Here is a 27,629-nt window from a genome sequence, read left to right as displayed (position 1 = left end):
TTAACTTTTGGGGCTTGCTTTCCCTACATCACTCAGGACCTGACTGTTAAATCTATTCAGACACCTAACTCCCAGGCACCTACATACCTGTAAGAATCTGGCCAAGTCATTTTTGAAAAATCACACCCTAAATTCTTTAATTGAAGGGTTATATTTCATTTTATTTAATCCTTTCCATTTCTTTGCAAGCAACTTCCTCAATAGCACTGGGCTTTTTTACAAGAGTTTGAAAGTACCCATGGCTTTACCGAGGGCAGTGGCACTCAACCTTTCCAGGCTGCTGATTTGTCTTGCGGACCCGCAAGTTTCACCACACTTAAAAACTCCTTGCTTACAAACTCAGACATAAAAATACAAAAGTGTCAATTCCTGAAAATTGCTGACTCATTTTTACCATATAATTATAAAATAAATCAACTGGAATATAAATATTGTATTACATTTTTGTGTACAGCATATAGAGCAGTATAAACAAGTCACTGTATGAAATTTTAGTTTGAACTGACTTTGCAAATGCTTTTCATGTAGCCTATTGTAAAACTAGGCAAATCTCTAGATGAGTTGATGTATCCCTGGAAGACCTCTATGAACCCCTGGTTGAGAACCACTGACCTAGGGAACCACTGTCTCTTCCTAGCATTGCTGTCACTGTAGGAAAAGTTAGTACCAAGAATGATGGTAAAATAGCAGACAATGATTGGCTAGTGACGTGATATCATTCCCAGAAGCCCCATGTTCCAGGAATGCTGGAGTAGCACACCATACTAGAAGTACTCAGGTATCACTGCAGCCCTCCAAAAGAAATGTGGATGTTGGAATATAAACTAACTCCTTAACTTTAATCCTGGTCTAACAGATAGGTCATTGGACTGGAAATTGGAAGATCTGGCTTCTATTCTTGGCTCTGCCACTGACTGGATGCATGATTTGGGGCAAGTCACTTCACCTTCTGTGCTTCAATTTCCCTTCCCACCCTTTGTCTCTCTTGTGTACTTAGACTGCGAGAACTTTGGGATGGGCAGACTCTGTGTTTTCACAGTGCTAGCACAGTGAGGCCCTGATATTGGCTGGAACCTCCAGGTGCTACCCCAATACAAGTCATACCACCACCAAAGCCAGAAAAAGAGATCATTAACAAGGAAGAGTGAGGCTGGCAAGAAAACAAGCATGGATATTTTCTTTGTTAAAACTAAGATGCTGAAACAATCATATAATTACTACCAGGGTTAGAAAGCTACCTTCATAAGTGGAACATGACAGTGAGCTGGCAGTTACATTACAGCTGAATTTTAAAGACATTCAATTCCCAATCAGTGGATATAGGGTCTGCTCTTCTGGGCAGGAACAGCACCTTTTACAACAAATTCTTCACAGTCTGATCATATTTTCACTCTGTCCTCCTAGCATTGACAGGACTGTCCTGGCTCCATTGTGATGACAGTTGTATTAGTGTGCCGTGTTGCTTTGAGGCTTGTTTGGAAACCCATTTTTCCTGTAAAAGCTACTGATTGTGGTCTCTGTGGGCCAGAGTTTCAAAAGAGCGCAAGGCCAGATTTCCAATTGATTCTGCTATCAGCCACCAAAGTGCAAATCCAGAGTAACTTACAGCCAGGGAGATACCCCAGAGTACCTCTAGGAGTGATTGAAACCCAAATCTCTTCCACTGGGATCTACCTTCTCAGCGCCACAGAAAACAACTACCAGTATGTACCCAGCATTCAGGGCTCGTTGCCAGGCGTTTTCTATGGCATCAGTGTAAGCGACATGTTTACAGCCTGTCTGGCATGGTGGGGAGGCCCAACTGGCTGAATGCCGTACCGAACTCTGGAAGCCCCATCTGGCTGTTTGCCTCTTGGAGAAGTGGTTGGATGCAAAGAATTAAACACTAAAGAGCTTTTTCTGACACCTATGCAACACCTCTGCAGCATCTCCTAGGCCAAACACTCCACTGTGTGCTCTCATTCTCTCTGTCCTGTAATTGCCCTCTTCTGAGAGCTGGCAAGCCCTGGGACAACAGTCAGAGTCCTTCCAAGATGCGGTCCTGTCCGTTGTCCTTAGCCATCACTCGGTATGCAATGCGTGTGAAAGAGCCAGTGAGCATTAGGACAAAGAGGATAAAGAGCAAGGGCCAGATCCCATATTCAATCGCTTTCAGGGAGCTCGGCTTATCCTCTGGGATGGTGTTGGTCAGATTCAGCATGTACCCAAGAGCCCAGCCAGCTGATATGTTACCAGCCTAATGAAACAAAACAACACAGTAAGATTGGGTTCATGGCAGGTGACTAGTGACAGGTGAAGCCTAGGGCTGGAGGCTCAAACAGATCTCTCAGTGCCCAGACCCAAAGCTTAGTTAATTTTGTCCAAGTTTCTTTGGTCTCAAAATTGGGTTAGAAGACTCAATAGACCAGGCTTTCTCAGGAGATTACTAGTTTCTGAAGGGCATTTCTGCTTCCAGTCCTGGCCAAAGGCAGGAAGGGCAGACGTGTGACTTTTTTTTTTTAAAGACATGTCCAACCAATCACCCCTGCCCCCCAGATGATTCAGAATCTAAACCCAAATTTCACAGCTGTTCCCCCACTCTGTAACAGACCACACTAGCTCTCCAGATGTGAACACTCCCAAACTTTGTAAGGCATTCAAAATACAGACGGCTCGGGATTTTTTTGGCTCAGGCTCATCTCTCAACTCAGAAAATCATGAAGATGTCCTATTGCCCTTCGTTTTAAATTCTCTCCAGGCCACCTTCCCTGATCTACCACCTGGAACGGTGTCCTGCCCCCCATGACACACTGCATTCTAATAGAGGACTAGTTGCTGAACGTTAGGGTTGGAATTTTGACCCATTCATTCGTGAGGTCTGTCAAGTTTCACAGCAGTGACTGACACAGATGATAATCTTTCTGTGGCTTAGTTGACGGTCCTGCTTGTCAGACTAGTGACTTTATTTTATAAAAATACAGCACTGGGGTATAGCTACATAGCTCAGGTTCTGCATGTTTGGACTCATTTCTTATTTTATCCAAACTATTCCCCCCACACGCCCCATCATCTTTTCCTGGGAGGAACTGCTGCCAGCCAGAAATGACAGCATCCATGTAAGATATCACAAAAATGATTATGGGATAGGACATATCTCTCCAAGGCACTATTAGCTACCACCCCACAGACACATTCGTTATCTAAAGCATCACATACTATATTACTGACCTTCTCCTGAAATGTAATCTGGCCAGAGCTGTCCAAGTCAAACAGGAATCCCCTTGTACTTAGATAGTAGATGAACGTGGATATGGAACAGTGATCAGCAAGACTGTCTGGTCTCATCTGGAACCTCCTGCTCAGCTTAACAGCATTTGCAAAAGAAGTTAGACAAGTAAATAGTCACTAACTGCATTTCTGAATGCTCCTAATATGGTAAAATCCAGCCCTTGTTGCTCTGTGCCACCGGTTGCTGAATTGCAGCAATGCTCAGGAATGTTCTCAAGCATCTTATGTATGGCTATGAAGTGAATGCTTCTTTCAGCCTGCTAAGCTGGAGACTTTTATTTCACTCTCAGGGAAGGGAGAGACCCTCCTTCATCCAAATCACTTTAAAATTTCATGTTTGTTTGTCTTTTCAAAGAAAAATCTCTTGAAATTCCCCATGGAAGGATCTCCATGCAGGAGCGGCGCGAGGGTTTTTGGTGCTCTAGGCACAGGGCTGGCTTGCCGGTCCCGCGGCTCCGGTGGACCTTCCGCAGGTGTTCCTGTGGACGGTTCGCTGGTTTGGCGGCTCTGGTGGACCTGCCGCAGGCGTCCCTGCAGACAGTCCGCTGGTCCTGTGGCTCTGGTGGACGTGCCGCAGGACCAGCGGATCGTCCGCAGGCACGCCTGTGGGAAGTCCACTGGAGCAGTCTGCCACCCTCCCAAATCCTGGCGACCTAGGCGACCGCCTAGGTCACCTAAATGGAAGCGCCAGCCCTGTCTCCATGGGCCCCCTGGGTGTTGAAGGGCCTCACGTCATGGGATGTTCCATGTGGGAGAGAACAAGAGGATGAGGATAGTTTTGTATGAAAACAAGACATAAGTATGTAAAATACAGGAGGGCCAGTCAGCATCCCCTGTCTACTCCTTAATACAAAGGAAGCAGCACTTGATTAAATGAGAAACCGAGGAAGAGGGGCTTTGATCACAGCTCCCATGGGTGATCTCTCTCTTCTGCATAACACTGTACAGATTATATCGAAGTCAGGGACCCTATTCGTTTGGCACAATATACCTATTGTCCAATGCTGAGCAGTCTTAGGAAGCCACAGAACAACCACAAAGCAGTGATAAAAAATGAAAAATACAAACAGGCAAATTTAGATTGGACAAAGTTTGACATTTGCGGAGATTTGGAGCTTTTTATAACCTGAGGTCTCCCAGGGACGTCCCAAACATATGGTATAAAAAGAGCCTGTGTGCACCCCCTGAAGATAAGTCCCATTCACAGCTAGATGGCACCTCCAGCCTGCTTGAACCACTCAACCGGTCAAGCCACATCTCCTTGGTGTCAGCAATGTGGTGGAAATATTCCTACCAAGAGGATCCGCACAATGGCTGGAATTTTCAGAAAGGCTCAAGCACTGACAATCATGGCCAGATTTTGAAAAGAGCTCAGCATGTTGTGCAGAAGTTGGGTGCGGAGCTCCTTGGAAAGCCTGACCCTGACTGTGGATGTTCGGCCCTTGGAAATCTGGCCCAGCGAGACCAAGCAGGATTTGTTACATTCAGCTGTTGTCAGAAGCTGGAAACACCCTGGTCACCGAGGAGGTTGCAGAGTGTGTCTGCTCCTAGTACTTTCTCTCTCTCTCTCTGCCTTAAGATGAAGCAGGAGCTTGTGCAATGCTTTACAAAGCATGCAAGGAAAGGCTCACCCATTAGGTTATTATACCGATTCCAACAGTACCACGTATGGACAGGTGACTGCCGCATGTGCTGTACAGACGAAGAGGCAGAACAGTCCCTGCCTGCATCCATGGAGAAAAGAATAGCTCATACAGACACGAGCATCAAACCAAATAGCCAAATAACAGATAAGCTGGCCTTGCTTCTCAGTTACCCAGTGGAGTCCCTCTGCTCAGCCCCACTAACAAACACCCCAATCTGGCCCCCTGAGGGAGTGGAGCGAGTTGGGGTCTAGAGTATTTTTGCATTCACTGGACCCCATTTCTTGAAAGTCCCAAAGCTTTGGAAATGGGCTAGATCTTAACCCAACACCCAGGAGAACCTCAAGCTCCCTTTGGCTGAGGTCACCTGCTCGCAATGCTTTCAGGAGAACCGAAGGTCTGAGCTGGGTTTTGCCTGAAAGCGTTGCCTGCGTCACTTATCCCCATGGTACAAGTGGGTTGGCTCACAGTCACCTCTTCCATAGACAGCCCACAGAATGAGTCGACTGCCTGGCCCAGGTCGGTAGAGGGCGTCATCTTCTTCACAAGATCCAGAGCCTCGGAAATCACCTAGAACAGCAGCAAAAATACTCACTGGAAAATTCAGCCCATTTGTAGAATGATTAAAGCGAGGCAGCGGCATGAGGGCACATGGGGCATGTTCCCAGGATGCTCTCCCAACACATCTGTATGTCTCCATGACACGCACCAGGAGATCAAGCAGAATTCATTACACCTGGTTACTGACCAAAGGGGCAAACAATAGAAATGTCTCTGGGAAGCTGCTTTTCTGGCCTTTTGCACAGACTAGGGCAGCCCTTGAGCTCCTCAGCACCAGACTCCCGGCTGGGGCTTGCAGCAGCAGGGAATAATTGGCATGCAGAACCGTCCTGGCCACACCTCTTCCCAGCCCCTCTCACTGCTAGCCTCGAAATGCCTCCAGCAGGCCCCCAACTCCCTGCACCAAGGGTTTGGTGGAGGCTTCCCAGGCCAGGAGTAGGGTAACTAGTTAAACTGATCTTCCAGCTACTAAGTTGAATTACTTTCCCTTGTAGCTTATACGGCAAAGATGTGTCTGCAGCCGCTAGACACAGACCAGCACCCAGGAGAGAGTCTGGTCTCATCTAGCAGCTTCCACGCTCAAACTTTCCAAGCGCTCTTTGCAGACAGGGGATCAGCGGTACAATATCTGCAGCAGTCGTATGTTCACCCCTGGCTCCCACATGACTCTGGACACTAGAACCTGTGGTTCAGAGAGGGGATGTTGGACAGAATATCAAAGTAATTCCCTACATTATGTTTAGAAAGTGCCAGGGGATCTGTAGCTTCCACGTGAACAATAAGCAGATATAAGAAAGGACAGCGCCTCCAGAAACACGGCACCCTGGTATTTCACTGCAGGCTCAGACAGCCTACACCTCTGTTCCATCATAGCTCTTGAAGCCAAAGCCTTCTAGCCTAGAGGTCTAATGAGTAACCCAGGCTGACACTCGGTTCATTAAAGCCATGCCCGCGTAGACACTTGGGAGTTGTCACTAACCAGAAAGCTATCACTATTTGGAACCTCAAAGAAGCAATACACGTCAGATCCTCTAGGCTTGACAGGAGACCGCTACCACTCTAGCTTAAAAAAAAATAATCGGTTGCTATTATTAGTGTAGGGCCCATGACACACTGTAGAACAGGTCTCATTCCCATCCAGTAGAGGGCAGTGCTGCAATACTACCCAGCGCAATTCCAATTCCACCCAGCAGAGGACAGAGCACTAACACATACTCATCAATCTTACAATGTTCATTAACTGTTGAGCGAGGTATATCTCTTAAGAACTCCATGCGTAAAGCACACCTTAATGTAATGGAGAACTTACCTGAAATCTAGTTATGTTGGGCTGGAAAACTCCGTTTGGGGAACACTGTGAGAAGCCACAGAACAAGGAGGAGTCAAACAAACTTCCCATGAGTTTCCTGCAGGCAGAAGAGTTGCTGGAGCCAGTTACGTGAAACACATCTTCAGAGGCAGGTGTCCTTAAAGAGACGTTACTTCCAGTGCAGGGCCCGTCATGCACAGAACCGAACTGAACCACCCGGGAATAGGAGAGAGGCCAGCAGGGATTAGACACTTCTCTCACATAGCCGTGGTCCTAGAGGGAGTAGATAAATCAGGAGCACGGAGTGCGAAAGGCAGTGCTGGAGTCTGAACAGGACTTTTCAAATAAAGACAAAATATAATAAAACGAAGGAGAGTTTGGTTTCGGCATACCAGGGTTATAACAGAGAAGGCAGATTTTTTAAAAGCTTTGCATAAACCAACTCCCTGCCATTCAGATTCTCATCCAAACTATCTAACCCTCTGCAAAGTTGGGGCTTAAACCTGCATGGTACGGCATGTTTTCAGTGGGAGCTGCAAGTGTTTAGCACCTTACAGAATCGGGACTTGTGGTGGGAATTTAGAGAACATGCCCCTTGTAAGTTTCCTGGTCCTTCTTGCCGGACCAGAAATACTGCTCCTCTGACCTTCCCCTTCCCAGCCCAAAGCAGACATGCAGGGAAGCTAAAGGATTTTCACAGGTCAGACTTATCAAAATTTCAAGAACAGGCCATCTGAGTTTGGGATGAATGTTCCGTCTACCAGTCCAGTCCAGCCCTAAAGATAAGAGATCCCCGCACCCAAACTCTTCTCATCCCTCTGAGACTGGGGAAACACCGCTGGGAATTTGGTTAATCACTCTGCTGTACCTCTCGTCACATTGATTCTCTAGCATGGATCAAAAGGAAGAACAGTCCATTGGTTAGACCACTAGTCGGAGCTGTGGAAGACGAGTTCAATTGTTGCTCTGCCACAAACATCAGGCCATTTCACTTAGTCTCCTAGTGCCTCAGTCCCCTATCTGTACAATGGGGAGAATGGCACTGCCTTCTCTCACAGAAGTGTTTTGAGGATAAATACATTAAAGATTGTGAGGCGCTGCTCAGATGCTCTGGTAACGGGTAGCACCACACCTAGGACTAGCATTTTGGGCTGGAAGCTTCATTTCCTAATGAGCCCTTGAATGGCAATATACAAAAACCTGTAGGAGAACACTTCAACCTTTCTGGACACACAATCGCAGATCTAAAGGTGGCCATCCTGCAGCAAAAAAAACTTCAGGACCAGACTTCAAAGAGAAACTGCTGAACTTCAGTTAATTTGCAAATTTGACATCATCAGTTAGGGATTAAACAAAGACTGTGAATGGCTAGTCAACTACAAAAGCAGTTTCTCCTCCCTTGGTGTTCACACCTCAACTGCTAGAAGAGGGCCTCATCCTCCCTGATTGAACTAACCTCGTTATCTCTAGACTGATTCTGGCCTGCATATTTATACTTGCCTCTGAAAATTTCAACCACATGCATCTGACGAAGTGGATATTCACCCACAAAAGCTTATGCTCCAATACGTCTGTTAGTCTATAAGGTACCACAGGATCTTCATCGCTTTTTACAGGTCCAGACTAACACGGCTACCCCTCTGATTCAAGAGCAAGTGTTTATGATCTCCATGACTCTACTGTAATGCAAGTGGGGCAGAGGGGTCTCTCTGGGTTAAATCTGGGTCTAAAGCAAGGGCAGTTCCTTATAGGGAGGTGCACACAGAGCGGCTTTTAACCTGTGTGTGTGTTAAGCACACATACGATACACAGTATCCATCTGGCCATGCATGCAGTACACCTATTGCTCAGCAGCCAGGAAGTAGACGTAGACTTGGCAGAATTCAATTTTTTATATATAATTTTGATGGAGAATATTAATGTTTATTTTTAAGCATTTTTTTCTATTTTTATTGATTTTAGTTTTCAGTTGCAGGAAATTGTGCGGGGGCAGACAATTATTTAGTGGCAGTAGATGCTGAGATTCAAAAAAGGTGACTCCATTGCAGCTGGGAAGAGGGAAGTGTGGCATGGCCAAATGCTGAAGATCCCCCCCTGTGGGCCCCTCGATCCTGCAGTCCCACATTATGGCATTATCCTTGTGGAATACGCCCTAAAGGTTATGTTGTGCTCTGCTCTTCAGTGACTTTCTGGGTGACCTTTGGCCCCGTCCTTCCTCTTTTTTCCTACCAGCAGTAGAAAAGGTGGTTCCCACTGTCACAAGTCCTGAATGATTTTTGGTTGGAGGAATTGATAGCTTCTGAAATATGATACTTTATAGCTGTTTAAAATACAAACTGCCAACATCACATCAAAATAGACAAAGTAAATATCCTTACATCAAACCCTCATAATTTCTTAAGGAGCGTTTTTCTTACATTCCCTATCCGTACATTTCAACAATCATTGATGGAAATATTTTTTCGTCGATTTGTGTGGGTGCGGTGAAATCAACATTTAACAATGAAAATCTAACCCAAGCCTAAGTATATGCCTGTGTTCATGCCACAGACACACATTCTTTGCACGCTAGTATAAACAGTGCTTGTGACGCAGGCTCTATGCTTGTGTACTTGTAGGCAAGCTCCTGCATGAGAGAGGGTGTCGGATGTTACCCGACTGTGTGTGTGCATTGACTATAAAACTTAAGGCATGAAGCACATGAGCATGCTGCACACACCTGTATGGTTTTCAACAGCAGCCTCTTGCGGAGCTGGTCTGTGCCATAGCACAGGAAGCGGTGGCTGCCGACCCTGTGCTCTTGTCCGTACAGCTGCAGCGTCACTTCATTCTTGGGATCTGTGCTCCTTTCTTTGATCTTGAAAGTGATCTGGGTTGAGGCTCTTCCTATGGTCATGACTCCAACTGTTCCCTTCCTGGAGCGGCTCCACCGCCCAATCCAGCCATACTAGACAGAAGGGAACCAGAGAGGTAGATTTTTCGTACACCTGACAAGTATCTGAGTTCAGATGCTCTGGAGGAATGAATGGGGAGGAACTGGATATGCAACACTACACCTGCCACCATTGGGGGCACCAGCCACTGCCAATCCCACCCCTGCCACTTCTCCCATCATCAAATCTCAGCACCAAACTACTGATATTCTCCCTTGCTGCTATTTCAGTTTAAATAACAATAATAATAGGCCGTACTCACATTAACACAATACACCATCACCCAGGGAATTTTCCAAAGCCTTATTGCACACCTAGCAAAATCAACTTTCCCCTGGAAAATGGGCACAACCTTTAACCCCGAGCAGAACATCTAGGAGTCTGAGATCTTACACTGAATGGCTGCCACACTGTGGAGTGAACCTGCAGCCAGAGGAGTACAAACTGGTAGCATCATTTAGGTTCTAGGAGCAGTTTTGTTTATGGGCTGGATCTCCTGTGTTTGATTGACATGGAGTGTGGGGGAGTCAGGCCCTGCACCCCTTTTCCTGGGACTCACAGTGACTCTCAGCCAGCCAGTAAAACAGGTTTATTGGACAACAGGAACGCAGGCTACAGCAGAGCTTGTAGGCACAGCCAGGACCCCTCAATCAGGTCCTTCTGAGAGTTCAGGAAGCTTAGTTCCCAGGTTGGGATTCCCTGAATTCCAACCACCCAGCCCAAAACCAAAACTAAACTAAAACTCTCCAGCCGGCCCCTTCCTTTGTCCAGCTTCCCGGGCAAAGGTGCTGACACACCTCCCTCCTACCTGGCTCAGGTTCCAGGCTTAGGTCCTGTCCCTCACCTAAAGTCATCCCCAGCTCTCCCATCCCCCACACAGACAGTCCCCACTGCATCACACTTAGGTTCTAGGAGCAGTTTTGTTTATGGGCTGGATCTCGTGTGTTTGAGATAAATGGACGGTAAATACAGAACGAGGGAAAAGGTGTATGCTGCATATGGACAGGCTCTGCCAATCACAGGCAGGAGGTCATTGAGTCAGAGACTGCCGCCGGGTCCTTAAAGACTGGATCATTTTTAGAGCTGAGCAAATCCTGGATAAAAATATCCCTGGACTAATATCCATGAGAACTACATTGCAAAAGCTATAACAACTCGCACTAAGCGGCTGGGTCACTACAAAAAGTAAGTTTCCCTCTATTGATACTGACACCTTCTTGTCAACAGTTGGGAATGGACAACATCCACCTACATTGAATTGGCCTTGTTAGCATAGACCCCCACTGGGTAAGGCAACTCCCCTCTTTTCATGTTCTGTGATATATATATACTGCTTACTGTATTTTTCACTCCATGCATCTGATGAAGTGGGTTTTAGCCCATGAAAGTTTATGCCCAAAGAAATTTGTTAGTCTCTAAGGTGCCACAAGGACTCCTCGTTGTTTTTACTGATACAGACTGACATGGCTACCCCTCTAAAACTCTCACTGTGATTCACTGAATAATGTACTCATTTAAGAACTGCATTAGTTGCTGAATAGGTGACTCTGGCTACAGCACTGGACTAGCTGCAATCATTTAACAACAATCATTGCAGACATGAGCACTGAGAACAGCAGAATCTCACCTATGTTTAAAGGCACTGGTCAGTAAGCAGTGATTTCTTATACCATTTCTCTCTACAGAGGCATATTGATAACTACACAGGACTCTCCTCCTAGCCCCACTGAAGTTCAGGTACTTCAATTCCATGGGGAGATCTCCCTTCAGGAGCATCTTGTAGTCTCAGTTCTCATACCCCACTGCTTCCTGCACAGGCAGATTTGACTGGGGCCGATGTTAGTGATAGAAAGGGGCCACACGAAAAGGCAAGGACATGTATAGTCAAAACAGAAGCTGCTGTTCTGAATGGCACTACGAATCTTGTTAATTACTGTGCCTACTTTTGGGTAGTCTCACTGCGTTCTACAGCATGGTATAATAAGACCTTTGTGGAGGACTCTGTTGTACAGGCATTAGTCTGACATGTAGGACAATCTTAACTGCTTTGAGGTCAGTGTGACCAGACTCCCAGATGTGACTTTTATAAAGCGGCTTTCCATAAATAAAATAAAGGAAGGGTTTATGGACTGTAGCCAGCAAGCGCATGGAATAATGAGCCCTTCCCTTGTACGGCACTGCCAGTTTGGGAAGGCAGTGTTCTGTTTAATCTGTACCTCCTTGGAACGGAGAGAAGGAATCTGTAATGAACGGGCTAGAGCGTGTCAGAGTGAGGGTGCATGACGGCATGAACAATGCTGCCCTCTACTAGCCAAAGTCAGAACTTCTCACAGCCCCAATACTAAAGGAGACCTGAGATGAAATGCTAGGGCCTGTGATACTGGAGCGAAAGGATATGAATTCTTTTCGCTGTCTTTAGCAAGTCCTGAGAGGTACCTGAACAGAATCAAGTGACCCACCAACCTGGAACAACAGTGAGGGAAGTTGGTGGTGGTTACCATCTGCACTAGAGCTGCAAGACTGAGGGGGTTATCTTGTTTTCTTGTTTTAAACAACCCCTAAGTCTTGGGCCAGGTTTACTAAGAATCTCAAACTTCTTTAAAACCTGGACAAATTTTCCTTGAAGACTTGGGGAGTTTTGGTGCACATCTGTAGAACCCTGTCCTAAAACAGCTGTTCTATTAACCCAATAGTATTGGTTTGACTCCTTCCACACTGGCCAGCCAAACGCTATTATCATATAGTCTGGCCATAACTAAATGTTTAAGAAGTGTTTGAAAACTCTGTTGGAAGCCCCAAACAGGCAGAAGCCTAATGGTCCCGTCACTAGCTCCACTATTTACTCCTTCAGCCCTGTTCTTCTCTCTGCTATGCTGCTGTGGCACCAGTGAAGTCAGTGGAATCACCCTGGTGTGATGAAGCGGAGAATCTTACAGGTGTCCTAAGCCAACCCTACAGCCTTTACCTTGATGAAGTTCTCCAGAAGATAGTTAACAGTGACCCAGCCAAACACCCCCTCGTTTTGACTGGACAGAATTTCTGCCCCCTGAAAGTCAAAGGGGTATGACTTCAGTGTGGCAGTTACAGCGGCAAGCAGAGTATCTGACACAGTGGGACTGGTGAGGCTGGGTGAAAAGAGAAGAAGCACATTAGTTGTTAAAGCCCCCCCCCCAAGAATAATCCTGAGCGACAAGAGCCTCAATGCTTCTGGCATGTTGCTCATTTTGGGAAATAACACCGTGCAAGTTATAATACGGCACCAATCAATTGCACAAATCACCAGCTTGGTCACGTGGCTGGAGAGGAGCACACACAGGCTGTGCCCTTGGGAAGCAAAGCATAAGGTCTTAGAGAGGACACAAGGTCCAGTGGTTAGGGCACGAGGCTGGAAATTGGGAGATCCAGATCTAATTTCCTGCCCTACCACAGACTGCCTGCGTGGCCGTGAGCTAGTCAGTCCATGGGACTTAGACTCCTAAATACCTCTGAGGAGCTGTGCCTCCACTTCTCCTCTGTGAAATGGGGACAGCAGCACTCTCCTCCCTCTCAGGGCCACTGGCAGGATAAATAGGTTAGACTGTGATGCGCTTCGAGAATGGGGGCCACCTAAGTACCTCAGATGGTTTACCTGGCCAGTGTAGTCAGGGATGAACAGAGATGGGGAGCATGGGTAGAGTATAATGGAGGTGAGGGGAGGCTAAACCTCCCCAAACCTCATACCATCAGTGGGAGAGGCACTGGCGGATTTGGGGCCCTCAGAAGAATCTCCTCAGCCATGGTCCCAAGGTTGGAGGAGCTCTCACTTTTCCTGTCTCAGGGCCACAGCAGGGGGGTGGGGGTAGGGAGAAAGGGGAGCTAACCGGGCAGGGCCCCGGGGGAAGGGGCAGAATGGGATGGGACCATGTGCAGGGCTGCAGGCAGAAGGGGCGGAACAGGGGAGGGGGTCCAGGCTTGGAGCTCCAGCCAGGGCCAGGAGCTCCAGGGCAGTCCCAGCTCAGGCTGGGAGCTCAACTCTGGCTAGCGCTGAGCTCTCAGACCCCGCTACCCCCTCCCATGGCTCCAACTGAGCCCTCCCCCCTCCCCCCGTCCTGTCCAGGACCAAGTGGGGGGAGGGGTTGAGCTCTCAGCCTCCCTCCCCTACTCCAGCCAGGGCCATGAGGGGGCTGAGAGCAGCAAGCGGGAGTGGGGCCTTGGCCGGAAGAGCCTCCCCAAGGGGAAGCCTCACCTGGCCCCCATGATGGGGAGGCTAGTTTATAAAATGGTTGTTCACACCCAATCCGCCATCAACACATGGGTAGCTGAAATCTTGACTCACTTCAGCAGCCTCGTGCCAGCAGTTGCTCCCAAATAGATAGGGGTTTGGTCATGCTGTCCCTCAGGGATTTCCTTCATTGCCTGGCCGAGGCACGGCTTTAAGCTGTTCCCAGCTTCCCCCGGGGATCCGGAGTAGTTGGAGATTCCAGGACCTAAGGACCCAAAAGAAACATAAGAAATATTATGACAGGGTGGGGAGGCCATTAGCCACAGCAATACATGCACCTTTCCAGATGTACACAGTTCTGTGCAGAGTTTAGGATTTGCTACAGCAGACCCGTAAGGCGATGAGTCACCTGGGCTAGGCCACAGCCAAACCACAAGCCAGAGACTGGTCTGGTGACATTCAGGGCTGGTATAAGCACCTCACTGGTGGAACAGCAGCTGAGTCTGCTCAATATCATTTCAGGGCTTGGAACTCTTCTGCATGCTAGTGGCAAAGACTCCCCAAGCCTTAGTCTGCCCCTGCCCTGTTCCTAGTCCTTCTCCATCCTTGCTCCGACCCTGCTCTGGACTCCTGATGCTGGCTTTGACCCTTAGACCCAACTGCCATGATTCTGACCACTAGGCATGACCATCCCCCATCATGGTTTCTGCTAAGATCAGAGCAGAATCCTGCCTCTAATAATGGCTAATACATGATGCTTTAGGGGACAGAGATAAAAAGTGAGTGCATGTAAATATAACACAATGCGCGTAATTAAACCAACAGATGCAAGTTTAGGGTATCTACCAAACTACATAAATCAGCATAAAAGACCCACATCAGAGATCTGAGAGTGATAAGTGGGAAAGGACGCAGCAAACTGAGCTGAGGCTGTCAGCTTCCTTCTGAAGTCATTTCTTCCTGTTCACAAGGAGGTTTCTATTTGTGGCTGCTCTCAGCCACAGCACAGGAAGGCTCTGTCTACGAGGCCAGAGGAAGTTGTCAGTGCACGCACAAGGACACTGCTAAAGCAAGATTCATGGGGCTCTGAAACTGGATTTTTTTTTCAGAATAGCCAAGCGATCTGTCCACTTTCCAGATTGTGGTCACTTGCACTAAACACTCAGGATGCTTGTTCTGTTTTAAGACCTCATGAGAAAATGTAACTTCTCCTGCTGAGCTCAATTTATTGTTCAAAACTCAACTCCCGTTCAGATATCATTGCAGTTTGTAAAGCATCATTAGCATGCATAGCATTTTATACAACAGCTAGAAGACAAGCTCCTTGCCCAGTGCTTCTTCCTCTTAGGCCCTGTCAATGCTACAAACAGTGTTCCCAACTCTCATGATTTTATCACAAATCCCCAGCTCCTGGAGACATGTGATTATCTGATAATTTCAGCTTTCATTGGTTTTTAAAAAAAAGAGTAAGGTTTTGGCCCACATGGTTGTGGAGAAAAGCTTGAAAATATGACCCTGAAAGGTTATAACAGTAGAAGACAAATAAAAAGAATTCAGAAATTATTTTTTAAAATTGCATGATTTTTTGGGCCCGACTCATGATTTTTGAATGTGTGTGGGGCCAGCAATGCTGAAATAACCAGAATTAGTCGTGGTTTCTGCCAAACTTTTTATTAAAATATTTTTAAACAAAATACCTTATAATTAAACAGACAGAGCTACAAATATCCCACTCATTTTATCCAATGCCACAGAGGCCTAAACAGAGAAACAACTAATATATTGTTAAGGATAATATGGTGTACATTGTTTATAGTTATACAGTACTAGCTAGAACAATCGATTGTCATATGGGACCTGACATATGCCCACTGAAGTCAATCTAAGCATGGCCCCAATTCAGGCAAGCATGTGCTTGAAGTTAATCTGTTCAGCTTTTCTCAGTACATACTGAGATCAACATGATTCAGCAGCAAAGCAGATGCCAAAGCTGAAGCTCAGTGACAGCACATGGCTGTGAGGTGAAAAAATAGTTGTATGGAAACAATTCAACTGCGGTGGTTGTAACTGGGTCAGATGACTTGTCACAGTGTCAGCAGCAGGGCCAGGGACTCAGTCTCCAGCCTGATGCATGTTCCATTAGCACATTTTGACAATAGCCAAGATTTAACTATAGACTTACTGAAAGTCATTAGTTCTTGTGTAAAAAAAAAAAATTCACCTTAGAAACTAACACATTTATTTGGGCATAAGCTTTCGTGGGCTAGAACCCACTTCATCAGACGTATGAAGTAAAAAAATACAGGAGCAGGTAAATGCATGAAAGGATGGGGGGTGTTTTAGCAAATGTTAGGTCAGTCTAATGAGATAAATCAATTAACAGCAAGATACCAAGGGAGAGAAAATAACTTTTGAAGTGGTAAGAGAGTGACCCATTACAGACAAGTATCAGAGGGGTAGCCGTGTTAGTCTGGATCTGTAAAAGTAGCAAAGAATCCTGTGGCACCTTGTAGACTAACAGACTTTTTGGAGCATGAGCTTTTGTGGGTGAATACCCACTTCGTCTGATGCATGTAGTGGAAATTTCCAGGGGCAGGTATATATATATATGCAAGCAAGCTAGAAATAATGAGGTTAGTTCAATCAGGGAGGATGAGGCCCTGTTCTAGCAGTTGAGGTGTGAAAACCAAGGGAGGAGAAACTGGTTCTGTAGTTGGAAAGCCATTCACAGTCTTTGTTTAATCCTGAGCTGATGGTGTCAAATTTGCAGATGAACTGAAGCTCAGCAGTTTCTCTTTGAAGTCTGGTCCTGAATCCATTACAGACAGTTGACAAGAAGGAGTGAGTAACAGTAAGGAGAAATTAGTATTGGGGAAATTAAGTTTGGGTTTTGTAATAACCCAACCACTCCCAGTGTTTATTCAGGCCTAATCTGATGGTATCTAGTTTGCATATTAATTCCAGTTCCTAATTAATTAATTAGTTCCAGTTCTTGTGTCTGAGCTTGTGCTTTCCTGAATCAGGGTCTATATGAATTCCCATCTCTTAGCTGATTAGTAGCTTCCTCAGTGTATTCACCAGGCTTAGATGTTTACGGTAGTTAATAAATTCTTTCTAGCAGGTTTCAATAATGGGTGTGTTCCAGAACTCAGGTCCTTCACAACAGGGCCGCCCACAGGATTCAGGGGACCTGGAGTCTTCGGCGGTGGAAGGCCCCTGCTTTGGTGGTAATTTGGCAGCAGGGGGTCTTTCCGCTCCGGAACCCACCACCGAAGTGCCTCGAAGACCCGCGGCGGGGGCCTCCTGCCACTGAATTACCACTGAAGCGTGACCCACTGCCAAAGTGCTGGGTCTTCGGCGGTAATTCGGCAGTGGGGGGTCCTTCCACCTCGGAGTGGAAGGACCCCTCACCACCAAATTACCGATGACAACTTGGAGCAGAAGAAGCTCCTGGGGCCCAGGCCCTGCGAGAGTTTTCCGGGGCCCCTGGAGTGAGTGAAGGATCCCCACTTGCCAAATTGCCCCACTTGCCCCCCCTCACCTCAAGGCACCCCTGCTTCAAAAATCCAGCATTGTCATTGATAATTCCAAGCAGTCACAGCACTGTCTTGAACTGCTGTGTAGTTCCCATCATCTCATAATTGACTTGTTGAATCTGGGACCAGAAAAAAAGAACTTTGGTGAAAGCTACTGGTAACAGCATAAAGCAATCCTAGGCAGATCATAGTTAAAATGTAATCAACTAATCTTTAGTTCTATACATTAGATCTTGAGAAGATGAATGCAGTAAGCTACAGTCTCCCCTTTCCAATTTTTCTTTTCTACAAAGCATAGTATAAAAATGTTAGATTTCCTGGACACTTAAATATTTCCATTGCTAAGATATTATAATTCAGGTACTCCTTGCTCAATTAACTTCAAATTTTATAGGAAGGGTGGGGGGAATAGCTCAGTGGTTTAAGCATTGGCCTGCTAAACCCAGGGTTGTGAGTTTAATCCTTGAAGGGGGCCACTTAGGGATCTGGGCCAAAAATTGGTCCTACTATTGAAGGCAGGGGGCTGGACTCAATGATCCTTCAAGGTCCCTTCCAGTTCTAGGAGAGAGGTATATCTCCTATGATTATTATTATCTATCTCTAAAACCTAATCTATATTTTTAATCCAATAAACCATTGCTTACGGATTTCATAGAGGGACCAAAAATCAGGTTTATAATGGAAACTCACTGCAAATACAGAGTGGCAACTACTGCTCCATATAATAATGTGACTTTCTGTTTGTCTATAATCAAATCTGCTTGCTTTACTCATAAGTTTTCAGTCCTACTGTTAGCCCTAGAATCAATGGAGCTCTGGGAGAGTGAGGTGGATTCTAGTGCACCCTCTACATCACCAATAAAATTGCCAGCTAAATACTGTTTGAATCATAGAATCTTTTTCCACAGGTGACAGTGTTAAGAAGCAGAAGAGTCTTAGCTGGATTTTCAAATCTCAGGAGGAGCAGTTAGAAAAAGTGCCTTCATTTGATGTGAAAAGTCATCCACAGAGGAGTCAGTTTTAGGTCTGTCTACATTACAATTTTGACCCATTTTGTAAGCAATTAGTGGCACAGATGAATCTGAACATAGTTTATGTTCACAGATCATACCATTTATCTAATACCTTAAGTACTTACCCTACTGCCACAGTATCTGAGCAGCACTTCACTGTCTTTGATATATTTACCTTTACAACAGCCTGTAAGGCAGGCCAGGGCTATCATCTCCATTCTATAGAGGGAGAACTAAGGCAGAGATAGGCTAAATGACTTGCCCAAGATCACTGGCTTGTGGCAGAGCGGAGATTTCAATCCACATCTCCCATGCCCTAACCACTAGCCCTGTCCTTCATACTCACCGGTTATCCCTGCTCCAGGAGTGCTTTACTGGCATAGAAAAGCCTGTATATGGCAAAACACTGCTCGTATGGATGCAGCTAACCCAGGGAAACTCTTTTGTGCCAGTAGAGTAAAACCACAGACATACCTGGAGCAAAACTAGCTATACTGGTAAATGCAATTTTTCTGGTATTACAGCATCTACACTAGGGGCTTCTGTCAGCAAAGCACATCTCTGACTGGCCTAGCTATGCAGGCAGAAGTCTGCAGAGTAGACCTGCCATCCATAACCAGAGAACCATGTTTCTCCCCCTGTCAATGGCCTATGCTGGCGCACGGATATTTGCCTGTAATTTGTTCATGTGTAGATAGGACATACGTCTCTACAGCTGGTTTGGCCAGCCTTCCTCCTTCCCAGCTGCTTCATGCAGTAAGGTATCCCAGAGTGCATTGCTCCACACGCTGATGGTGCTCCGTCAGGGTGTCTGCCCAGCACTCCTGCCTCTGCTGGGGCACTATGGGATAGCTGTTCAGATTTTCCCAGTATGCACAGAGATAAACATAGTTCAGCAGCAAAGCAGATGCAAAATCTTAAGCTCAGTGACTGCACGTGACTGTGTGGTGAAAAAAAATTGCTGCATGTACACAATTCAGTGGCGTCCATTGTAGGTGGGTCAGATGACTGTCATGCTCCTTACAAGAACATAGATGTACTTGTGTTTTGAACAAATTTCACTCTTTATTGAGAGCAAGAGAGATGGGGTAGGAGCAGAGCTCACAGTTTTGCCAAATCAAGTGTGAGGGAGGTGGAATTTCACACCTTGGTTGCTTCTGTGGTCTAGCTAGAGGCAGTTTTCTGCATGGCTCAGTTAAGATGATACCTAGAAGCCTTCTTTGCAGTCAAAAAGGCTAGAAACCTGATTTTGCTGTATATGAAAGATGTGCTCTTGTCAAAAGTGGATATAAGAACTAATAGCTCTCAGTAGGTGCTAATGGAAAATGCATCCGGCTGGAGATTTAGTATTCCTGGCTCTGCCGCTGATTCACTGACACCTTCAGCAGGTCCCTTCCTTGCTGTGTGCCTCAGTTTCCCCCATCTGTAAAGTGGGGGCAAAATATTTACCTATTTTTGCAAAGAGTTTTGAGATCTTTGGTTGACAAGTGATCTCCTTATCTATGAGGCCACCCAGTAAGGTCGGGCAGCATTATTTTTGGTATCTAAGGATCAGGATGCTTATGACATATAGTACTTTCCCTGAGAAGCTTGCAGAAATTCAGGTGCTGATCCTGCAAGCTGATTCTCATGGATATAGAGCCCCTTGCAGGGTAGTAGCACAGCAACAGCTATTGAATTGTATTCAAACCCAATATCTATTGTTCCCATACCAGTTGATGCATACCACTGACACCAGATGTTGGTCCCAGTGAAGAGACAATGCCATCAACACAATCAATACCACTCGTCCCAAGACATACAGGCCTCTCATATGCTTCAGCTAGTGCCATCTAATGGAATGGGCAGTTCCGCTTAATTTCCCACCAGATGCTTCAGTCATGAGGCAGAGTAGAAACAGCTGCCTGGGTCTTTAGCTTGTAAGGGATTTATTTGCACCTCATAGTTCTTTCATGCAGAGTTTGCAAGAGACTTTGTGGTGGAAATTGACTATGCAATGAAATGTCATTCAATGCAAGTGTCCATACATTAGCAGCAGAACACCACCTTACCTTGCACAGCACAGGAGCTATGTTCACTGATCACCCCAGTATTGTTCTCTTTGCTGGCTGACCACTGGTATATGAACAGGGTAGTGCGGGATGGGCCAGCATCCAGCACGATGCCGTACTGAAAAGCAACACAAAGGTCATAAATAGATACATCCCTGAAGACACGCATTCGTGCACTGGTTTGTTATTGCGGGATTGCTCGGCTGCACAAATACTCAGCATTGTCAACTCCAAGTGTAACCCACTGTGACACTAAGAGCATCCCTGGTGTCAGGAAATGAGTTTCAGATGCCCTGACCAGTTCAATTGACCTCATCTCATAATCTGTATGTAATAATTCCTTGGAAAACTAATGACTTACTGATCATGAATATTCTTGTATGGTTAAAAAAACCACCACGAGGAGTCCTTGGGTTTTTTGCTGATACAGACTAACACGGCTAGCACTTATTCTTGTATGGTGTATGTACAGCAGTGGTCACCAGCCAGTAGATTGAGATCTGCTGGCAGGGACATCCAGAGGGAGGGGAAAGTGGGGCAATTTGCCCCAGGCCCCACAGGGGCCCCATGAGCTGCTCCCGATTTTCGGCAGCAATTCGGTGGCGGGCCCTTCACTCACTCCAGGTCTTCAGCAGCAGCTCCTTCAGTGCAGCAGAAGACTCGGAGCAAGTGAAGGACCAGCCGCTGAAGTGCTGCCAAAGCCTCGGAGTGCTGCCTGGTGAGTACAAGTGCCGCAAGCGGCAGAAAAATAAAAAGCCGCAATCGGCGGCACTTAGGCTGCTCTATTGCCGCAGCTTCATTCTTCGGCAGCTATTTGATGGCGGGTCCTTCCCTCCGAGAGGGACCCGCCACTGAATTGCCACTGAAGACCCGGCCCTGCCCCAGGCACCCTGAATCCTCTGGGCGACCCTGTCTGCTGGTTGATTGTTGAGCCTGACAGTCAATCTCAGTCTGAGTCTAGGGTTGCCAACCCTCCCGGTTTGACTGGGAGTATCCTGGAATTGGGTTTGATCTCCCAGAGGCTCCTGCAGTCAAACCAGCAGATCGGCCACTAACAGTCTGGTGGCACAGTGGGGCTAAGACAGGCTCCCTGCCTGCCCCGGTCCACGTTGCTCCCAGAAGTGGCTGGCACATCCCTACTTCTTTGGGAGGGCAGGGGATCTCTGTACGCTGCCTTCACCTGTGTGCACCGCCCCCGCAGCTCCCATTGGCCGAGAACAGGGAACACTGTCTACATGGGTGCTTTACAGTGATGAAACTTGTTGCACTTGGGGAGGGGCGTGGGGGTGTTTTTCCATGTCCCCTCCTCCCCCCCAAGCAAGAAAGTTGCAGCTATGTAAATTGCCAGTGTAGACAACCCCTGAGACAGGACTTTTAGCTCAGACAAGAAGCATTAAGATCTAGAAGTCCCAGTCCCAATCCCTGCTGCCAACAAACCACCCAGAGGTGTTGGTGCTATACAACGATTTCAGAATCAGGACTCCAACTGCAAAGAAATCTAGGGGATTGGCTTAAATCATGAGATAAAACAACCTCTTTTTTTTTTAATCTTTTCATTCTGGTTTCAGGACCTTTCAGTTTCACTCAGGTCATGATTTGAAGCTTCTCTACAACACTGAAGGCTAGAAACTTAGCTTTATTTTTAATGAAAGCTGAGAGGCTCACATGTTCATGTGATTCCAGGAGCTGGGGCTTTAAGAAAAATGCCAAATAGCAGAGAGTTGTGATAAAAATCACAAGAGTAGGCAGCAAGGGGAGAAGAAATATGTGAAGAAATATGTCTTATAAGCACAATGAGGGAGTGTCTATTAAATGCAGTTTGCCTATTGCACCAACTGGCCTTGTAAATGTCACTATCATAGTTGTTTTCAGGCCCTTTCCCACCTCTGCCTCCATCAGAAATTTGCAATAATCCCAAGGAAGCATAAAAATCAGATCTGCCTCCACCTTCCTTACCAGGAATGTTTTATCTCTATCAAACCTGCACTTTGGTTTGTTATTGTAGGGTTACTCAGTAAGGAGGGCTGAGTGGTGCACAGTGCTTTATGATTATAATTAAAACTTTGTAAATACTGCAAGAAAATTCCTGACCAGCTGAAATTTCACACAAGCTCATGTGAGCAGTCTTTGATCCTTGTGCATGCCTCAGGGTAACTGCAAAAAGTGAACAAATTCACTGGGAAGGATGTTCCTGAACCACGTTTTAGGGTAAACAAATGCCACCAAATAATCCCAGAAAGTTTCAAATTTGTAACAGTGAGCATTTGCACTAGCAGTCCTGATTCTCATCTAACTGGGGAGCAACATGACATGAACAACACGCCCAGTCAAAAATGCTCAGGTTGGAATTTTTAGAATCCTATGGGATTTGGTCACCCAACTCCTATTGAAAGTTGAGTGCCTAAATCCTGTCGGCCCTTTTAAAATCCTAGCTTCCAAATCCAAAATTTGGAATGTTCAAAGCAGGGGTTCTCAAACTGGGGTCAGGACCCCTCAGGGGGTCACAAGGTTATTTCATGGGTGAGGGCTGCAAAACCCCTATCCCCCAACCTACTTTGCCTCCAGCATTTATAATAGTGTTAAATATATTAAAAAGTGGTTTTAATTTACAAAGAGGGGGTCAGACTCAGAGGCTTGCTATGTAAAAGAGGTCACCAGTATAAAAGTTTGAGAACCACTGGCTCAAAGTAATCACCAATAAACCGTTTGCCAGAAAGCCACAGGCTTAATTCTGTTTGCATATAAAGTTCACTGAGGGTCTGACCTTTGTTTACACTAAGGTCACTCTCTACTGCTTAAGTCATTAAAGGGAGATAGATTTACAATTACTTTAAGGTCTCCATTTACACTGTGAATTGGCCTTACTGTAAATCAGAATTGGGTCCTGGATAATTTTTGAATGAACAGATTCATGGAAATGGCACTCTACTTGTAGACAAGCCACAAATAGAATGAAGGGCTAAATCTGACTCAAAATCTGCTGTGAGTAGTTCCCCCAGCCCTAGTTAGAAACCTGCTAGTAGCATTTGTAAGAGGCTTAGGATGACAGATGCTGTAGAAGTATTATTCCAATCGCTGCTCTCCCACTGATAATAGCAAACACTTGCTGGTAAAAGTCACACAAGACTGTTTCATAACTACATTGTATGCCCCCTACTCGATCTGTGCAGGAAATCGCTTTCAAAAGTTTCCTATACCGCACTGGGATGAAACCAAGACTTTTCAAGATGGTCATGAAAAACCAACAAGCGACACCGACCCCAGAATAGCCAATAGCCTGGTGGGGAGGGCACTTCCTGTGATGTGGAGGACTCTAGGGTCACCCACATCTGTTCCCCACCAGGTTAGTGGCTGTGATGGGAGGACTCCCTCCTTCCCTCCCATCCTGGACCTGAGTAACTTCCCCACAAAAGTTTCATCAGATCTGGCCATTTCCCCTGACAAGTTTCTGTTTTCAGATTGGTATTTTCCAATAAAACATTTTATGAAAAGGTTCCCCCCCATCAGCTCTAGCCAGAAGCCCTGTGCCACTAACGGTTCATTGTCAACGGGCAGGGCTCTGTCCTCAAGGCAGAGGGATCTGAATTCCATCCCCTGCTGTCATGGTGATGTTCTGAGGCCACACTGAGTAACAAGGTGACAGCACAAGGTTGTTACAGCATGTATATCCCACTTTCACATGATAATTGCCCAGCGCAGCAGCTACTAGCCAGCTCCCCAGCCATACAAGGGCTTGCTTTGACTAAACTGCTAATAGTGGAGCACATGCTCTCACCAATCCACACATCCAGCTCTCCACATCCATCCTTCATCCCCATTCATTCACACTTACCAGACATCTAATAGTCAGAGGACTAAACCCGCTAGCTAAAGGCCACAACAAGAGATGCTGTCCCAAGGCAAAGTCCAGGGGTGAAGCCAACTCTCTTCTCCCACAGCTGCTGGAAAAGGGGATTGTGCTGAAATTCCTGTTAGGTGCAGACTCTGCTTTGGGCTCTTTCTTATCTCTGGCAAACAAATACCCGATCACTATTAAGCCATCCTCATCTCCATCACCTCTGCTGCTAGGGAGAGTTTTGTGTTTCCCCCAATGGGTGTGTGTTGAATGCTATGAGGGTGTGCATGCAGGTGTGGGATCACTATTAATCTAACCTTCCCTTTGCTTTTCAGCTGGTGCAAAGAGGTAATCTCTTTCCCACCCTAAGTCTTTATTTTTGACTCAACCTCCACTCTGTGAATAGTTTCAGCCTAACTGTTGCTGGCCAGAGCTATCCTACGCATGGGCTGAATGAAACTGGCCTGATTCTGATCAGTTTCACAGCTACCTGCGGGGTTCTAAATAGCCAAGTGAAAAGGAACAAAAGTGGTCAGTTTTCATTCATTTAACCTTGGGAAAGCTCTGAGCTGCAGCAGACACACTGGAGCCGTCGTTCTTCAGACTCAGGCAAGGCTTTGCTTCCCTAATTACACACTGTTCACATTTATAAGCTCATCTTTACAAACATAACAGCTAGAAACTTTTTTTTTAAATGAGAACATTGATTCTGCAAACGTTGATAGCACTTGTCTGGAGAAAGCTTCCTACTCGTCATGGATGAGTAGATTTTTCAATCCTGCCTAATGAGCAAAGGCTAGACTATCTGGTGTGGGGGGAAATACAAATCAAAACCAAACCACAACTGTGCCACCCATTGATACAGGCAGGGGCGGCACTATGTATTTTGCTGCCCCAAGCATGGGAGTCAGGCAGCTTTCGGTGACTCGTCTGCAGGAGGTCCGTCAGTCCCCCATCTTCAGTGTACCCGCCGCTGGAGCCACGGTACTGGCGGACCTCCCGCAGGCGTGCTGCCAAAGGCTGCCTGACTGCTGCCCTCACGGCGACCAGCAGGCTGCCCCCCGCGGCTTGCCGCCCCTGGCACACGCTTGCTGCGCTAGTGTCTGGAGCTGCCCCTGGATACAGTCACATTCAGTGGGGAATGCTTCAGTGGATGTGAGCAAGGTTGAACTTGGAATAGGAAAGTGTAGGGCCTTCAACTGTGGAGGACCTTATAGCAAGAGATCATGGTCAAACTGAACAGCAGTTGGGGAGTTCAAATGAATGCTCAAACATATTTTGCACTATTTAGACAGCTTTACTCCTGGCTACAACCAAAAATGGAGCAAATGTAAAGTATTTTCATATCCTGTCCAAACTTTCTTCATATGTCAGATTAGTGGTCACTGGAGCACAATACCTGTAAGTTTCCTTATAATGCTGTTATAGGGAGAGCCTAGGCAGTTAGCAGTCATAACCAAATGCGCCCCTGTATTCACAACCTACACACCATTGTAATAAACTTTGTACAAAATATGCCTTGTAAAATAGCATTTGAAAACTAATAACTCACTGGTCAATAATATCATGATGAAATGTGTGCAGTAATATTATATGTAAAGTTATAAACATAAGCTGAAATTAGGTCTGAAAGACAAGTCTGGATAAATCTGTTTCTCAAGGACAGATCTTTGGCAAGGAAGGGGGCAGGAACAAATAGATCTGCCTCTTAGCAAACAACAGCATGGAACTTTTCTCACCAGACTCCTTGACTGCAGGAATGAACTTTATCTAGGGGTAACTCTCAGGAAAATGCATTTCAAAGTGGGACTGGACTATGAAAGTGAGTGGAAAACACATCCCAAGTTCTCTCGCTCTATCTCTCTCTCTTCTTTTCAGATAAGATGACAAAAGAAACAGCCTTTGGGAAAGAATCTTGGACTGAGTTTGTTCATCAGTGTCACTGGAAAGTTGTAAGGGACTTGACCTTGAACCAAGTCTGGTTTGCTATGTTTAGTATTAGGAAGCATTTTATCTTTATTTCTCTTGTAACCATTTCTGACTTGAATGCCTTATGCTTCTACTCATTTAAAACCTAACTTGTTTTAGTCTTTAAATCAAAACTAATCCAGTGTTGTGACTGTGGGTAACTTCATTTAAGGTAGCAAACTATTGTATATTGAGACCCTTAGAGGGGCAAGGGACCTAACATATCTGAACTATCCAGGAGTGGGCTGGACAATGTACAAGACACTTTGAGGGGGTGGGAAATCAGAGATTGGGAATATGTTGGGGTCACCCTACAAGTGGTAACCAAGGCTATTGGAAGCCAGAGTGTGGCTAGAGTTTGCTGACAGGCTGCTGGGATTAGAGTTCCTGGACCAGGGCTGTGGCTTTACGCAGACACGCAGGGTGTAACCTGCAGGCTGTTTGTGAGGAGCTCAGGTTGGGAGCCACAGCAGCAGAACATTGTGAGGCACCCCAAGTTGCAAGGCAGGGGTGACAACCCCTCATTGGTCTGGACTGCACCCAGGAATGTCATAGCAGTAAAGATATTGTACAAAAAGGAAGTTCACTGTTATTAGTGCTTGTTGCAGTGTCAAGAGCAAGCTTCCTGCTTATGGCCCTTTGAAGAAGGGGGAGAGGGATAGCTCAGTGGTTTGAGCACTGGCCTGCTAAACCGAGGGTTGCAAGTTTGATCCCCATTTAGGGATCTGGGGCAAAAATCTGTCTGGGGATTGGTCCTGCTTTGAGCAGGGAGTTGGACTAGATGACCTCCTGAGGTCCCTTCCAACCCTGACATTCTATGAAAGAGGGCAGGCACCCCTGAATTTTGCCACTAAGTTAATGTACTCACTGCTACAGTGTGTTTAACAGCGTAAAACGAGGCAATTAATGGATTTTGAGACAACGCTGCAACAGATGCAATTCTAGCCCAAAGTAAAAAGACAGGCTCCCTTTCACAGGCTGATCACATTAGACAGTGATAGATAATAGTCGGTGCTTGCTGATGTCAATATTCACCCTAGCACATCTTGCACAACATATGCCAGGGTAAGCCCACCCCTGACAACCATTCCTTACCTTGCACCTGGGGGGGTTCTGCACATCTTTAGTGGTGACACAAAGCAGCAGGATCCCAATCAGCCCAGCTAAAATCACCAGGGAAGGGGGAAGGAGCTCACGCCAAGACATCAGGCTGCTTTTCCTGCTTAGCAAAAGAGGAAGCTGTGGAGCAGCGAGCACAGAGACTGTCTGAAAGTTATTTGCAGCCTTCGTGGGGTGGGGTGGGGGGTGGTGG

General features: G+C 46.3%; 1 protein-coding gene across 2 annotated transcripts; it reads right to left on the bottom strand.

The window, feature by feature from the left end:
- Positions 1–153: 153 nt before the first annotated feature.
- On the bottom strand, positions 154–27,544 carry LOC127035982 (ectonucleoside triphosphate diphosphohydrolase 2-like). 2 transcript variants are annotated; one of them, XM_050926370.1, is made up of 9 exons: positions 27,413–27,544; positions 20,515–20,632; positions 14,029–14,179; positions 12,679–12,838; positions 9,500–9,727; positions 6,781–7,053; positions 5,385–5,480; positions 3,208–3,342; positions 154–2,236 (listed from the first exon to the last, which is right to left on the bottom strand). In XM_050926370.1, exons 1-9 carry the CDS (start codon positions 27,521–27,523, stop codon positions 2,018–2,020), a joined length of 1,491 nt encoding a protein of 496 aa, XP_050782327.1. In that variant the 5' UTR covers positions 27,524–27,544; the 3' UTR covers positions 154–2,017. The 2 variants fall into 2 exon arrangements, 1 of the variants encoding a protein (XP_050782327.1); XR_007769985.1 differs by lacking the exons at positions 154–2,236; positions 3,208–3,342 and adding an exon at positions 3,366–3,818 and having other exon boundaries at positions 3,869–5,480.
- Positions 27,545–27,629: the final 85 nt, after the last annotated feature.

This window comes from Gopherus flavomarginatus, chromosome 17, assembly GCF_025201925.1.
Source record: "Gopherus flavomarginatus isolate rGopFla2 chromosome 17, rGopFla2.mat.asm, whole genome shotgun sequence".
NCBI classification, from domain to species: domain Eukaryota; kingdom Metazoa; phylum Chordata; order Testudines; family Testudinidae; genus Gopherus; species Gopherus flavomarginatus.
Note: the sequence above shows the minus strand (reverse complement) of the source record. Positions and strands in the feature narration are given on the sequence as shown.

What these genes read in the sequence shown, in the direction of transcription:
- LOC127035982 (XM_050926370.1), bottom strand. Translation starts at nt 27,523, where the DNA reads ATGTCTTGGCGTGAGCTCCTTCCCCCTTCCCTGGTGATTTTAGCTGGG. An exon ending in TAGCTCCTGTGCTGTGCAAG is followed by an intron (nt 14,180 to 20,514) that starts GTAAGGTGGTGT and finishes TTGGGTCCTTAG; the next exon opens with GTCCTGGAATCTCCAACTAC. An exon ending in AGATTACATTTCAGGAGAAG is followed by an intron (nt 2,237 to 3,207) that starts GTCAGTAATATA and finishes TTGTTTCATTAG; the next exon opens with GCTGGTAACATATCAGCTGG.